We start from the raw sequence: 17,329 nt of genomic DNA, 5'->3' as shown, positions 1-17,329 counted from the left end.
TATACATTAAAGAAGAAAAAGGTTATGCCATACAGAGCAGAATGGGAGATTGTACTCTGAAAGGAAGCACTCCAGGAAGGATTTAAGGTTGGTGTTGGGCAGACAAACTGAACACCATTTTATAGCACACTGCAGTGGAATAAAGGGCTAATGCAAGCCTTTCATGAATAATACAGGGAATAGTAAGTGCAGGGAGGAGAGATTATCTCTGCAGACAGCAGAGAGGAAGGGTTGAAATGCTGCATATAGTTTTAGTGTTTGCATCCCTAAAGGATTTCTCAGAAGTTGGAGATGTGCAGAAAAGAGCTGTGGAAATTATCTAAGAACTGAAGAAAATGCTATCACTGACGGATTTAAGGAGCTCAGCTTTTTAGCATTTGCTAAGTCACCTGACTGATATATATACATATCTTAATGTAGAGAAAATATCAGGCACTGAAAGACTCTTTAATCTAGAGAAAAGTTATAAAAGAAAACAATGGCCAGACCCTGAAACCAGATAAAAGTAAATAAAAACTTAGGCAAAAAAAATTGTCAACAGTGAAGGTGATAAATCACTAGAACAAAGTATGCGGCAAATCATGGATTCTCCACCTCTAGATTCCATTTGATCAAGACTGGAATAGATGCTTTACCCAAACAAAAATGGTGATGCCCATGAGTTCACACTTTATGGCTACATAAATTATATGTAGTAATGAAAAGCAGCCGATCAAAGCTCCACTCCTTTTGGAATGGACAGCTTCCCTCACAGCACACAGATAATATAATATAGCAATGGCATTGCTTTTTAAAAGGACACAGTAATTGTTGAATTGCCTATATGACAACAAATGTTGTTGATGTTCAATCCTTACTATTTCCTAAGTTAATTTTTAAAAAAAAAGAAAAAAGACAAGAATACAGTGGAAATATTTGAACCATAACCTGGCAAAAGCACTATCCAAGTCCTTGATGTTTGTTCACATGTTCTACTTTATACACGGTTCACAAAGGCACTACTTAAATTACAAAACTAACAGGAAACGGAGATGTGCAGACCACGTCTGAGCTCGTATTTAGAGTCAACCCTGAGCACAAGTTGATTCAGCTTGATCCATGTAAGCTCCCTTGCCTTCTCTACCATTCATCCAAACCACTCTAAAGTTGATCACTTGCATTTCTTATTGCTTATCAATCTGTATGTATCACAGCTTCCCTTGTCACCTGTTAAGTGGAACTCTCCTATGAATTTGTCTGTGGACCACTTACTTTTCCCAGCTACTTTCTCTCTTCTTACTGGCAGTTGAGAGAGGAATGAGATACAGAGTTTACAGATATTGGGAACTATAGGATTATTGCAAGCAGACTTCTTGAGCCTGAGGCCTGCTCCATGTTGTTACATTTGTAAGATGCTTGTAAAAGTGGCAGTCTAACTGGAGGCAGCAGTTGGACCAGTTTCATATTCGGAAGATCAGCAGTGTCTCCAGGATTTAGCTGGACTGTTGCTGAAGTTTCCTGGGTGCATTATCAGTCTTCAGCAAGATTTTAAGATGAACTCTAACTATCAGTTTAGATACTACAGGAGAGCTAGCTCTCCACTTCTGGACAGCAGTGGTGTGCTCATTCCAGATAGTGCAGAAGAGGAAAATATTTACTCCAAGATTTTTAAAGAGCAGGGGAAGGAGGAAAATAAGTTATCTGCTCACCTGAAATTTTTATTTGAGCTACTTCTCCATCTCCTCCTTCACTGTGTGCTCGGACCTCAACAACATATTCACCATCACTGGGGACTGGGACCTCTATTGTGTGCTTTCCAGTTGAAAACAACTTGCCCTCATGTTGCCCATCTGGTCTATACAGCACCTAGGAAAGACACAGTAAATATAGTTATTGAAAAACTACATTTCCTTGAAAACAGTTATATAAGTACAGTGTATGGATTAAAAAGTATTAGGCTTTTATTTATATAAATCAAAACTTAGCAGCAAGTATTATTTTCTTCATTTTTATATAAGGTGAATCTAGATAGGATGTTTCTTCATTGTTTTCTCTCTTATAAAATGACACCACCTTTTGAAAAATAATTTCAGCCCTTGGATTCAAACTAAGTACCTAAATGATGGAAGATATAATCCAGGGTGGCAAACAGCATCAAATAAAAACCTCACCTCTCAGCTGTGCTCTCAGATATAAATAATTTAATACAATTTTTATAAATGAAACAATTAATATCATTATTAATTTTCAGTGCCATTAAACTATTGCAAATGTGACAGTACATGTCTTGCAAAACCTTTAGAAAAGATTTCCACTCTTTCTGGAATCATGTCTGTGAAGCATTTTCTGTGACTCCCAGGAAGCAATCAGCTCATCAAACAAAATTTGTACATGTAGAACATGATATCAGTTTTCTGACTGCCAAGCAAACAGCAAAATTAAATAGGAATTAGCTTTTGAAGCTTTCTGTATGCCAGTAGTACATATTTCTATATGGCTTATATACAGTTGCTCTAGCTATACAGTAATTGCATCTAACGAGATGATGTGTTCCTTTTCTTCCTCTACCTTCCTGTACTTTAAAGAACTAGTGTTCTAGGAACTGTTCTAGGAACCTGAAGACAGAAAATGAAAGCTGGAACAATGCATATTAGTATAAGGAAAAACTATTTAACTGTACCATTTTTTGAAACAGATTCTTTCTAGCCAATATACAATTAATGTCATCATATAAGAAATCAGGTTGCTATAGTCACAGATCTAAATTTTCTCACAATATGGCTTGCCACCCAGATGAATTTCAGTGCTCCCATGTTTTCTTATCATTTTGACAAAGCCTACTGTCTTTATCTTAAGCCTATTGGACGTTTGTGATCTCTGAGCATGACACCCTCATCTTTAGCATGCAACCATATTTAAGCCTGATTAGGTATCAAAATTCAACATTGGCTATAAAATATACCTCGTGTAGGATACATAAAGATAAAAAATATTTTCACAGATCATACTTTGTATCCTTCAACTGCAGACTCATTTGACATTGCCTTCACGTGATCCCAGGTGATGATGTATCTTGAACCAGATCTTACAGAACTGATAATTCTTGGACGTTGGCTTGGAGCTGAAAAGCAAGATACATATAATGTGCATATAAATGAGATTTCATAAACCTTCAATGACATTTTTATTAAGACATGTAAAAAGGGAGATTATGGCTGATCTTTAAATGAATATGGGATAGCTTCCTTCCCGGAATGAATTTCTACAGCTCCAATCAGGCAATTTTGTATGGCTCGTACGTTGGCTGCTTTGTGGGTCGGCTTTTCTGTGTTGCCAAAATGGAAATAGCCAACATTACCCTCTACTATGCTGCTGACCATGTGTGTTTGCTGGCAACTATGCAACTATGTCCAGAACTCCCAGAAATGTGGCTTGTCATATTTATTCATTGAGATTAAATATTTAATTAACCACTTAAAGGCAGGTCTACAGCATTTCACCCACTAGTAATCAGAGTATCCTATTGCAGAAAGTGTTAATTATAGTTCACACAGTAAACATAAAATGGAGTCTTCTTACTCAACACAAATGAACCCTGCAGCTCCAAGTTGCACAACACACTATTTACTGACAGAAAGCCTTAAATTAGTTGTACATATTTTTAGCCCATATAAGTGTGTTTTAAATAAACAAGACGTGTGTCTTAATTGAATATTGCTTAGGATATACTAGTGCTAAGTATTGTTATTAAATCAGGAGCTATATTCAGAAACCTATTATGGCATGCAAATTCAAGACTGTATTCAGATCACCCACAGAGCTGCCTGATCCTGGCTCCCTTTACCGTTAACGAAATAGGCAGTTGGACATTTTTTAATAGTCAGAGTACAACCCTTACTTCTCGCTATTGATTAAACAGAAAGCCAGGGTATAGCTGCCTAAGTAGTAACTGGTTTGAATTGTTCATCACAGATGTCATGGCATGGGCCAAAATCAGTTTTGAGTGATATGATAAGCAATCTGAATGTAGCCCAAAGAAAGAGATCACAGTTAAGAAAGGCAACAAAATTTCCAATTTTCTGGACTTTGTGGATGATGTACTGTAATGGGAGTAGATTTTTCAGAATTCATTGGTGCTCAACATATTCTGATAATCATGTCCCATCAGTCTCATGGTAGGGAACCAAATACTCAAATGTATTAAAGCATAAGTCATGTGAACAACAGTTTTGCTGCTAATTATGAAGACAAGGCTGCATTCCTTTCAGACTATGGCCCATGCAGTTGGAGTGGCAAATGGAGACTCCTACAATGGGGAAGGCTGGAGGCTTGTGAATTCTGGCAACAGGAGGGAGAGTCCTTCCCCACCTGCAGATCTGGAACTGCAGAATAGATTCAGCGCCGTGGTAGCTGACTAGGGTCTGGGAACTCTGTCTGAGGAAGCATCAGTACCAACCAAACTGAACCACACATCAGCACCAAGACGAAGTGACAAGTGATAGCAGTGGGAGACTCCCTCCAGTGGGGGATGGAGACCTCTTGCTGTCTCAGGAGGTTTGCTGCTTGCCGGGGGCTTGTATCCAAGATGTTGTGAAGAGACTGCTGAGGCTTGTCCAGCTCTCATCCTATTACTCCCTGCTGCTCATCCATGTGGGCACCAATGATACTGCCAGGGGAGACCTCAGGTGAGTCAAGCATGACTACATGGCTCTGGAGGTGACGGTCAAGGACAAGGGGACCCAGGTATTTTTCTCCTCAGTCCTGCCAGTGAGTGGGAAGAGCTTGAGGAGAAGTGGATGGATCCTGCGAATTAATACCTGGTTGTGCAGCTGGTGTCGATGACAAGGATTTGGCTTTTACAACTATGGTGGCCTCTTTGAGGATTCAGGACTGGTAGGGAAAGACAGGATCCACCTGACAAGTGGGGGAAAAGCATCTTTGCCAACAGGCTGGTCATCATTACAGTCACTGAGACATGGTGGAACCACTGCTGCAGCTGGAGTGCTGTGATGGATGGATACTGGCTCTTCAGGAAAGACAGGTAGGGAAGAAGAGAAGGTGGGTGGCCCTTTATGTGAAGGAGCAGCTTGGAAGTACGGAGCTTTTCTATGGGACAGAACACAAGCTGGGTGAGAGCTTGTGAGTCAGGATCAGAGGAGAGGCCAGTGAGGGTGGCATTGTGGTGGGAGTGTGTCACAGACTACCTGATCAGGGTGAGGAAGTGCACAAAGCCTTTAAATAATACAGGGGAGTCTTTGGATCACAGACCTGGTTTTCATGGGGGACTTTAACTTCCCTGAGATATCCTTACAGGGCATCGTGGTGGGATGCAAGCAGTCAAGAAGATTCCAGGAGGTTATTAGGGATAACTTCTTGATAAAGGTACTGGATGGGCAACCAGGGTTGACACACAGCTGGATCTGTTATTCATTAACATGGAGGAACTGTTTGGGAATGTGATAATCAATGGCACCCTTGGCTGTAGCAACCATAAAATAAGGGAATTCACGATCAAGAAGACAGAGCAAGGCTCTTCACAGTGGTGCACGACAGCAGGACGAGAGACAACAGGCATAAATTGCAATAAAAGAGACTCAGACAGGATGTAAGGAAAACCTTTTTCCCCATGAGGACAGTCAAGCAGTGGAACAGGTTGCCCAGGAAGGCTGTGCATTCTCCTTCCTTCGAGGTTTTCAGCACCCAATGGGATAAAGCCCTGAGCAACTGGGTCTGATCCTGCTTTGAGCAGCAGGTTGGACTAGAGATCGCTTGAGACTCCTTCCAATCTGTATTATCCTATCATCCTATAATCTGTATCTCCTTACTGCCTTGTGCCAGATATCCACATTGTATATGGCAGCAGAAGTGAGGAAGAAGAGCCTTGGCAGAACTTTACATACCAAGAACCAATACCATTTAAAGGTAAAACTTTGGGTATATGGATGAGAAGCCAAGTTTGAAGATATAGGTATGATGCAACATAAAGTACAGAACATTATAAGTAACCTATTGCTCCATTTACTTACGTGCTTTTCTAGTGATAATATCAATGGTTCTACTGGGAGGTCCATAGCCTGCACTGTTGAAGGCAGAAACATCTACATGGTACCGTGTATTAGGTTTCAAGTTTTCCAGTTTGGTTGAATATTCTTGATTGCTCACTTGTACCCGCTGTGCAGCAGCTTCTTTATCATGAGCAGCCCAGTAACGAATCTGCAAGCAATCAAATTGAATAATTAAATTTAGCATATTTAGGTACAAAGAAAGTTTATCAGAACTGATGTACAGTGGGTATGTCTCTACTACATACTCTGGGTGATAAGTGAGCTGAAACAAGTCTAAATGCAATAGCATGGAATTCCATCTTCAGACTGTGATTCCAACCAAGTTATATAAAGCCACAAAGAAATGGAAAAATAATTCAGATTTTATTATGAAATCTTTTCCCCTAGTGGCTCAACTTGCTTTCAGCTAAGCCAGTGGAAGTCTGGGAGTGGGATAATGCCTTCAGAAAACAAGACTATTTTCTTCTTGCTGTTTTGTTTCTGAGCATTCTACTCTGAACTTTAATATTGTTTTCCTACAATATAGACTAAACTCTGCTGTTGATTTCCTGATATTTTATGTAACACATCTCATAACTTCCACCCTTTTGTACTTCTGTCTCAGGAAATGAGAAGTATTCAATTATGTTATCTGTGTGTGCATGTCTGTAGATATGCACCCCTAACCATTTTCTGAAGTTCTCTGGATAAATTCAATATCAGATTTCACAGTACAATATTATTTTTGTAAAAGTAGGTGAGAAGACCTTGTAAATGCTTAAACTACAGGAAAAGTATCAGTGTAAGCTTGTAGAATCTTAAAAAGCAAAGTCAATTAACTGTACATAAAAATTCTGTGAGATTTTTTTCTTCAAAAAGCATAATTACTACAGATTTTACTGAATACAGACTGCTTCTTTCCATGATTAAAAAGTTTTAATGAATGATTACTAAAGTAGCATGACTTAAAAAATGAGACCTGAACTGATATCTACTACTTACCTGTTTCTCTGTGAGCTATGTGCTTAGCAGCTCTTCTGCTGAACTGGCCCTTAGACTTCAAAGCATTATCACATACTACTGAACTGACTTGTCAGAAGTTCTTTTCCTCTGAGTAGAAAAATATTTTTATAAAACTGTAAGGGCATATAAAAAAAAAATCTGCTCTTATCCATATATGAGGGCACTTCAGCTAGGCCACAAAGCTTAAAATGGCAGGCTAAAGAGAAAGAATGGAATATTAGACTATTTTTAAAAGTAAACACTACCTATTAAAAAAGCTGTGTGTTACCTCAGGTATATTCACTGAAAATAGCCTTGACAGATTAAGATTAACACAAAGATTAAGCCAAAGAAAAGAACATAATGAATCTCTATGGCTTTATTTTTGACCATAGTTTCAAAAGCTGGTACTTGAGACTAGCTTCTTAAATTCATATTTAAATAGATAACAAAAGGAAGTCTGAGTTTCAGAAGTGCTGTTGATCCAGCAACACCTAAAGAAGTAGACACAGTACTGTACAAGGTACATAGATATTTAAATTTAGATTTCAGAGACAATTGCAAATCACCCTGGTTTAAGACTAACTGATTACTGTGGAGTGATGACATTCCATAGGGTTTGACACATACTTAGGGTCTGATTCTCCACAGCCTTGTGAGGTGCAAAGAAGAGTAAAACATTGCCAGTCTGTGTTTTTTTGTGTTTTATAACCTATTTGCATAAGACTAAATGATTGCACTAAGCTAAAAGAGTGGAAAGCCACACTCATTATGTTTTGGTTTTGAGTATTTTTACTCTCAGCATTTCTCCTCTGCTTCTCCCTTTCTTATAATGATTTCAGAGTATGCTACATGAGAACCTTTTTAAGTCTTCTTAGGAAAAGGCTGATTTTGTTGGTAATCTCAAGCTCTTGGAAAAATCTTGCTTTGTAAGGTTTGACTGGTGACAGCATGTGTTCTGTATTTTATCTTTTAAATAAAAACTTTTTAATCTTCTATTTTGCTGATGCTAGTTTTCCCTTGGAAACTTCATTTTAAGACTATGTTAGAATAACAGACAGTTTGTCAGGGTGCTAATATTGCAGTTCTCTTCACACATTATGGGTACAATGTGTTGTTTGGCAAGGCTTTGTTATCTCTCCTTCTCATTTACACTAAAATGTCTAATAAAAACATTTCTTTCTTTTACCTCAGAGCATGCATGGCAGCTGAATGAAGAGAGGTGCTGTAGAGGATTTCTCTTCAACTGCTTCAAATGTCTTCAGACACTGTACCACATTAATTCCCACTTATCAAGGTGTCTATTTTACTGCATCAACAGACTAGGCCTGAGCTGCATGTGGAACATGCACCCTACCCATTCTGCAAGTCTCTCTATAGGGGTGGTAACCTCCATTTGATGAATGGTATTGATCTGGCATGGGATCTTAAACTGCCACAGTAATTTCTGCAGTAGAAGTCTGACTGTGGTCTTCTACTCAGCATTTGTTTGTACGATAATAACTAACTCTTGTAGATATGCTGCTGTCGTTCAATACAGCCAGCTGTGTGCCATAAGCTGCTAACAACTACCAAGGTCTGACTTAAGTGTGAGGGTCTGTACATTAGGAACTAGAGGACGTCACATCTGTCTCTGTCCCAAAGTTCAAATGAGTTTCCAGTCTGCAGCAAAGGGATGTCTGTGAAGTTCCAGGTGGCCAAAAGTTTATTAGCTATGATGAGAACAATGATAGCTTTGTTGTTGATATTAACTGGCTATTGAAGACTGTTGAAGACTTACTGGAGAATAATTCATTTCCGATATGTTCTGTTATGTCAATGTACCTGCTTTGTGTACGATGACACCACATGGAAAGCTTTGTTAATCATGGGGCATATGCTGGAAGCCTTTGAATACCTCTGACTTGCAAAACTTTCTTCAGTCCTGCAATTCATTTACACTACACTAAGGGCATAATAAAATAAGTAATATAGAGCAACAAACACAGCAAGTGAGAACAACAAATGAAAATGTAAATTACTTCACTGAGAACACATTAAGTTCCAGGCAGGAGTCATACAATCTAAAAATGAAATTAAATTTAAATCCTAAATACTACCTGTCTTGGCTTCAATGTCATAGACCTACCTACTCCTACAGTGTGAGCCATGTTTCACATCAGAATGCTCTTCTTTACCCCTTCATTTAACACATAGTCATATCGGTATGTTTGGATTATAGGAATTATTCTTAGAAAATCAAAAATTTGAAATGACACCCTTGAGGGCTAAGACAAAGTACTGCCGTCTTTACCCTATTCCTAGGTTTCTCTTCTCACATGTTATTTAAATATTTTAAAAGTCCCCTGAAATACTTAGAGATTTACTAATATTCTGCTGCTGCAGTGCTAGCGCACTGGAATTAATATCTAGAATTATGTAACCCCTTCTTTCAAGCATCCACATTTTTCCATTTTGCTCAGTAGCCCATATCTCTTTTTTATTAAAAGAGCTTGGATCATAATCTCAGGCAGCCTGGTTTTCTCTGGTGCCCTTCATTTACCTTGCTAGGGACACCCATAGCTGATAAATCACCAGGGGACACTGTGAGGGTGCTTCATCCCAACTCTAGAGCGTGCTGTAGGAGGTAATCCAAAACCAACAAAGCGGCCATTTAGTAATCTGTGGGTAGAGAGTACCTTAGCCATCATGAATTTGTGCAGCCCCCTGTGCTAAAACCGGGGAAGAAACACTGTTCTTCATGGTTCCTTTCTCTATTCAAATTTTAGTATACTGAAAAACACCAAAAGGTGCTTCTACAAGTGTCATGAAACAACAGCTCTCATATTCATGAAAGTTTTACATACGGGAGATATAAAAGAGACACTTCATTTATATAAAGAGAATATGCTGATCCATATTTCAGTCAGAAGGGGACAACAGTGGTTAATAATGATAGATTTGTTTAATAAAATAAATATTTATTGCATAGAAGCATCAGGAAATATAGATAGTGTCTCTGGTATTGCATATACTGAAGAGCTGTGGCTCTTGAAGATGACATTGCAAGAACTCAAATCTTAAATCCTCTCTATGGATGGAGATAGTTTTTATATTTTATCTCTCTTAAGTGTGAGCTGAGGCCACTCCTCTGTAATGGCAAAATGTATCAGCTCACACTCATCACCATGAGGGCAGTCATCCTGACGGTATGCATCAGCGTCAAGAAAATCTGACTCCTCCTGGTGTGAAAAGCCCTGTATCATAGGTAAAATACCTTCAGGTACTTTGCTTACAGTACTCCCACCTCTTAAACTCTAGCATTTAAAAGGCCAATTATGCCTTTTTCAGGTAATAATAAAGACTAAAATGAAATTGAGAAGGTGTTGCGGAGAATGTGGGATTTTGCTAATCTGTGTTATAGCTGGGCAGTAACTAAAAAATACATATTGGAATATTGCTTGATGGCTATACAGATAGGTCCTTCCAGACATATTAATCTGAATTTTGTAATGCAGCTTGACCAAGTCTGTGTGCCTTGCCTCACCGCTCTTACTGTAACTTCACAAAGGCAATCCATGGCATTGACTTTCCAGAATAGCCCTCTTTCTCCTGTCCCATGGCTTCTTCAGGACTGATGGCAGACAGTACTTCTGATCTCCAGGAGCCTGAGACTTTCTTTTTGCCCTCAGCACGTGCTTCTCCTTGCTGCTTTCCCTTCTGCTAGAATGAAGCTGATAATTGTTCTAGAGGAAAGGATCTTGGAATCAACACCTTATTGAGCTCCATGGGGCAATAATTCATGCCTATCAGTTGTGGGTTTTTTTATATAGATGGATATTAATTTTTTCGCAGTTATGGTAATGAGAAGATTACTTTAGAAAAATTTAAAAAATAGAGATTTTAATGCAGCTACTCACTGTAAATATTCAAGAAATCCAATTTATACTGGATTTGTGGAAGTGTAGTACTTCTCATAGGAATACCTAATTGGGCATACTCATTTTAAATGAGCAGATGAATAATTAGGCTCCAGCTATCAACTTAAGGCCACATCCCTTACTCTTGTATTCTATGTAATAGAACTCTCCACCCATTCCCAAAGTATTCCACCTTTTTTCAGAACAGCAATACTTCTTTCTTTCCAGTCCCAAGTTCCTCCCTGCTTCTTTCCCACTGAGACTCTGTTGATTTTCCCCCAGACCCATTCTTTTTTGCTGAATCCTCTCCTCTCCCTTCTTCCACTGATCTCCCTTCACAGCAATTCAGATGGCTTGATAAAGTAAAATAAAATAGTGATCAATGATGGGTTGCCTAAGAACATTCTCTCTCCATGTTCTTTCCCCATTCATCCTCAGCACCCCCCATACCCACTACCCCCTTCCCCACTACAACCCTCCACACCTATTACCATGCCCTCCTGCTACTGCAACCCCATCCTCTCTAGTGTCCTCTCACCCCTCTCTTTTGCAGCTCCCTTCATTCCCGCAGAAGTTCCCAAGAGTGTGCCAGCTGCACATCTGTTCTGATTGTTCAGAAAGCGCATGCTTCCAGGCCAGTTTCTGTGAACACTGTCCAACTATGAAGTGCAACATTACTACATGGCTGGCTGGCTTGGACTCACAGATCTACGAACTCCATGCTGATCTCAGTTATGTTCACAAATCTATTATATACTGGTTTTCAATCCAGTGGTCTGCTTTAGTAAATTAAAAAAAAATTACCTTTGATGTCATTGTCTTAATTTCAAACTCCAGTGTCCTATAGTTATAGTTTTAAGCTCTATGTGTGTACTGTGTAGAATCAAGCTTTATATGATACACCACCTTAGCTCTGATTGAGATCTTTGCTATGACCTGTATCTATGCTATGATACAGTATCCCAGAAGTATTACATAAATCTCATGGAGACAGAAACAGAGATCAGGAAATATAGAAACAAGTGCTACTAATTAGAACATTTATTCATAGATTTCAATCATAAAAATACATTCTGTGAGGTTACTTCACATTTGTATGTGCTCATTTTGGAACATACAGGCTTCCATCAAGCAGCTGAAAATTTAAATCACAAAGCAAGTCACTAACATACCAAGGCCAAAATCCCTTTTTTTGGAGTGCAGCCAAAAGAAGCTGGCTCCACACCACAAAGTTTTTCAGCATCCACTGTGTGTGGATGAAGAAAGACTCCTCTGCTGGATGGCCATGTGGCTACTTCTGCTTGCACCCACCCTGTGACTATTCTCATCTTTGTAGAAGAACAGGAAGAATTTTACTGAGCACCACTACTTATTCTTGGACATGCCCACTGGACGTCCTGAAGCTCTTTTTTGTGTGGTGCAAACAGAAAGCATGAACAAGCACTGCTCTGCTGCACAATAGTATGGTATATGTTATACTGGATTCTGGGCATTTGTCACTTAGTCCCACTTACTGTAGATTTTGTGAGTGAATTATAGTAATAAGTGTTAATAATTTATAAGGGTCATGAGTTAATCACAATGTCTATTTTGATAATTACACCCAAGACCTAATTTCAGTGTGTTTTGAGAAGGTAGAGATGGGCATTCAATTACCTAACATAAGCACACAACATTGTTCTACGAATTAATGACACCTTTTTTCAGTTGAACAGTGGGCAAATAGATTTTTTAATATGTCTTAGTAATGAAGTATGTAGCATCAAAAATGATCTATTACTCAGGATGTGAAATCTTGACAGCAAACAACAACTAAAGAGAAGTGAACCATAAGAGATAGAATGCTAGAATGGGAATTATCCTTGCATTCACTACTGAAATTAAATGAATGAGAAGACATGTTACCAACATCACCTATAAACTCACCTGATATCCTTCCACAGATTGCTCAGAAACATGGTGCCAAGAAACAGAGATTTCAGAAGATGACAAAACTTTTACGCTCACATCTGTAGGTATTTCAGTTGGAGCTGGAAGATGAAATATATATTAAACATTCAACCTCATCCAGTAATATTGTTATACTCACTTGCAGGGACTTTTCTCACTTCAGTGTTCTGTATTATTTTCTTGATATCATGGGGCCAACTGCTTTAGTCTGGTTTTATTTGAGTAAACTTTAAATTCACTGATGATCTGTACGGGAAAGGACTGTATAAAAATGAAATAATGATCATATTATTTGGCCCAGACTATGTATTTGCATGCTTCAACGGATTACACACTGGAATCTATGTAAATTAAAAACAGGCTCAGATAAAAATAGAAGGAAGCATCCAGTGATCTTTTACTAAACTGGACAGCATCCTACAGATCAAAACATATACATCAGTTTTTTCAAGTCAGCAACACACAAATACTCATGTGCATGCCATTTAGTCATAACGATATAAAATTTGTATGAGATCAGATATTAGATATAGAGCTGGCCATATGAACTTGAACATACATGTGCAATAATCCAAGGGCACCCTTCTAGCAGGCATACATCAGGCAGTTGATCTTTTCTGTGTGTTCTTAGTTTTGGACACCAGCCAGCGCAGAACACAGACAATTACAATGTGGCATGCTTGCATTCAGGGCACAGAATAGTAAGTCTTAGTTTAATTAAAAGAAGCTGTTAATTTCACTGTTGCTTCCATTTTAAGTTTAAGGTAAGGAATTTAAAAAGACATTAACTTAGCAATGTCTATGGAAGATTTATTTTTTCAAGCTAGAGAACAGTTCTCTTTTATGAATCTTTTGAAACAAGTTGCAACAGACAGGCATGGCAGCCTGAGCTGAGGAAAGCTTTCATACACTTAATCTTCCAACTGGGCAACAAGTCAACTATGCATCAAAACAGCCACTGTTAAGAAAAAAATCAGTTATATCTCTTATGAAAGGTATCTTAGGTAACAAAATAATTTTATATGCAAACTTACCTTTCCTAATTGTCTTTCAATGACTGTTAATAGTGCAAATGTATAATTAAAAATGATAGACTATTGCAAAACTGTTTTCACAATGACAGCAATTTAGATAAGCAATGGGCCTGTAAACTCATTACTAGCAATCATTACTCATTACTAGCAATGGCAGTCATGACTAGTGCTACTGCAGTTGTCAGATATGTAGCTCAGCTTGAAGTGTGTGGGAACACAGAAAGCCATCAGTGTCTAAAGTAAATGAAGATGCCCACAATATAATTAGACATGCATAGGTAAATTAAAAAACACAGAACTTTGTGGAAATGCTGTCTTTCTATACATATATATGTATATTTATATATATATATATATGTATGGAATACTGTATGACTATATTGCTTTATAATCTCAATAGTAATTTTGAGAAATTCTGCTGTCTGATGGTAGTAATATCATTTGCTGAATCACAGATATTGAAGTGCAGATGGAATAGATCTGATCAGCTAACCCATTTCCAAATCAGTGACACTTCCCCATTGTATCAGTTGCAGAATTTGCCACAATGTTTCATACTGAAAAGTTCCAGCTGCTAGGGTGATTTCACTGATAAAATACTATAAACAATATTTCATCTGCTTATGCTTTTTTATGAGCTCTAAATAATTTATTTCCCTATTTGGCAATTATGCTCTATAAATATTTTTCCAGACGGTCTCTCCTTAGCCAAAAAGATGATATCAGCTGCTTTTCCCTAGCCTTATAATTCAGTAATTCCACCAATAAAAAAGGCAGTCAAGTGCGCCTCACTGAAAACACGGTGCCCATCACACAATTATATTCTAAGCGGAACTGTACAAAGCTGGGGCTGGGAGCCAGGAGGCATGCTACAAAGCACTGAGGTGACTTTGTAGAAGCCCTGATGCTTGCAAAAAAACTCTGCAGAATGCCCTTTGGACTAACTTTCATTACACCTGCTGGAAAAATTCCCTCTAACCTGTCCTGCAGTTCCTGCCTTTGATGTGGTCAGTAGTCAGGGTCATAGCCCTGCACAGGAGCTGTTAGCACTACTGGCATGATTCAGAAAACCACGAGTCTCAAACTGTTTTGGTGCTTCTTGTGGTGGTAAGCAAAGAAAGAAAGTAGGTTCACTAAGCCAACTTGGTTTTGCTGGCTGGAATTGGCACAATCTGACTGCAAGTGTTTCTGTCAATAAAGTGTCTGAATTTTGCTAAACTCTGTGTTAGAATCAGCAGTCACTGAAGTGACTTCTTTATCTGGAAGTTGGCACTAATTTGCATTTGCCTTCTGCCTTCTGGAGCTGCTAGGCTCTTCTATGTCTCTGAACTTAGAGAACTATACAAACACACTCCTAACCCTGACATAGTTTGTATAATCCTAACATAAATGTATGGCAGCTTATCAGTCTGCTGTCGATAATGTCTCTGAAAAAGGATGGATACTGAAATGTTATTTGGCACATATGGCTTTTATTACACCATAGCAATTTATTAAGGCATTTATACAATTGCAAAAGCAATCATTCTGTTGCTGCAGCAGCTATTGAAGATGATATCCTAAGGTACACTTTTCTGATAAAAAGAATTAGTATTAATCACTTCAGATAGCTAAGTGTTGCTAGCTTGGATCCTGAATTATCATAAGAAACAAAAAGGCTATTTTATCTTTTTCTCTGTGTGTGGGCGATTTGTGTGCAAAGTTCCCATTAGTGCTAATGGGAGGCATGAACATAAATCTCCAATAAAGTATACAGAGTAAAGAAAGAGTCGGAAGTGTGAGAATGTGGCCCTGTTATCTTATCCCTCTTCTTGGTTCTTTGGTCCAGATCTCCTGACTTTGTGAAAGAAATTCTGCTCTATGGAAAGAAAAATGTGAGCAATTCTTCTCTGGGTTTTTGGCAGAAATTAATAAACTGTAATTTTTTAAAACAGACATGAGTGACTACATTGCAATTAAGATACTGTATATATTTCTTCTGATTTAAGGTAAACTTTCTTCTAGTGATTCTTTTCCTCCACTAAGTTTGGAAATGTCATGTAAACTTCCATCCTAAAGATCACAGCATGTGAAATAATTCCAGCAAGAATTAAGAAAAAGATTTTACTGAAATGTCAAAGCAGTTTTCATTAAATTATTCACCTGATAGCTCTAATATCCAAACTAGAAAAAATAATGTGGCAAGGTTAATTTATGTTTGACTCAAAACATGCTTGATATACAACTGATCCATCATTCCTTCTACAGGAACAGTTTTGGGGTTAAATTCTGCCACCGATCCTCTAGAATAATAGGCTTTAGTGTGGCCTGTTAAGAAGAAAATAACATAACCACTTTAATATTAACTAAATCTAATGCACATGCAATAACCCTTAGTAGTAGGCTCAACAGCAAATATGCATCTTAATAATTTACATTTTTGGAACTCTGTCACTAACTAATCTCAACAAATGTAGATAGTAGTTCTAACTGAAGAACTCACCTGCATTTTGCACATGGATCAAAAGGAGTATTATTTTCCCCAAAACTCTAAATTTCCATAATAAATTACAACAACACTTCTGAATTCCTATGACAATTATGTGTATTAATCAGGATCACAGAGACACAATTGCTGGATTACAATGTACTGTTTAAGGCAACAGATATGAAGATAGGAATCTGCTTTTCAAATTCTTAAACCTTTTAACAAGCTGTGTGAAAAATCTTGAATGCTTCTGTGGATTGCTTGTACAGACAGAAAGTACCAGCAAGTGCCCTCCATCACATAAAAAGTAGAGTCTGAAGTTCTTCTTTCAGAACAACTGCAGGTGTTTTGTGTGAGTAAACTACACCCTCCTTGTCGAAGGCATATGTCATTGTCTAATTGTAATTGGTGTCAAAGACTGTGGTGCTGGTTCTCTACTGTTGTCGATACCGCTGATTTGGGCCGTCAGCATAGAACTTATCTGGAACCTTTACTCACCATCTTGTGCTGAATAAATGACAGCAGTGAGACTGAATGGTCCATCCCCTTTGTTGTTAAAAGCTTTCACTTTTACTTGATACTGGGTTGAAGGTGGCATTGATTCATCCTTGTGGACATATCGGCCAATTTCAGGATTTGTAACTGTAACTCTTCTCCATTCTTTTTCACCAAATGGCTTGAAAGCTACTATGTAACCAAAGTTATTGCCATAGTGGTATTCTCTTGACAAGGGCTAAAGAGGCAAAAGATAAAACATTAATTTTTGTAGCTAATCAAACAAACAGATCTCTAATGAAAAATAAATAATAAAGAAGGGATTAATCTGCACATTGTAAGAATACTGAACTAAAGGTCCATTTTCTCTGGTTTGCTTCTCTGGTTTGCTCCCCCTGCCTTTAAATTACATCATCTTCACTATGGAGATCTGCATTAGTAGCACAACTGCTACTAATA

General features: G+C 38.1%; 1 protein-coding gene across 1 annotated transcript in view; it reads right to left on the bottom strand.

The window, feature by feature from the left end:
• Nucleotides 1–17,329, bottom strand: part of CNTN1 (contactin 1) — an 85,856-nt gene that overhangs the window by 17,583 nt on the left and 50,944 nt on the right. The window contains exons 18-22 of the mRNA XM_026062998.1: nucleotides 16,874–17,108; nucleotides 12,851–12,954; nucleotides 6,006–6,192; nucleotides 2,988–3,100; nucleotides 1,689–1,845 (exon numbers count right to left, since the gene is read on the bottom strand). Of these exons, the coding sequence (XP_025918783.1) occupies nucleotides 1,689–1,845; nucleotides 2,988–3,100; nucleotides 6,006–6,192; nucleotides 12,851–12,954; nucleotides 16,874–17,108 (796 nt within the window). The remainder of the gene's footprint in view (nucleotides 1–1,688; nucleotides 1,846–2,987; nucleotides 3,101–6,005; nucleotides 6,193–12,850; nucleotides 12,955–16,873; nucleotides 17,109–17,329) is intronic.

Source organism: Apteryx rowi, unplaced genomic scaffold, assembly GCF_003343035.1.
Source record: "Apteryx rowi isolate R43461 unplaced genomic scaffold, aptRow1 scaffold_198, whole genome shotgun sequence".
Lineage (NCBI taxonomy): Eukaryota > Metazoa > Chordata > Aves > Apterygiformes > Apterygidae > Apteryx > Apteryx rowi.
The sequence above is the reverse complement of the archived record's forward strand: the minus strand, read 5'-3'. Positions and strand labels throughout refer to the sequence as shown.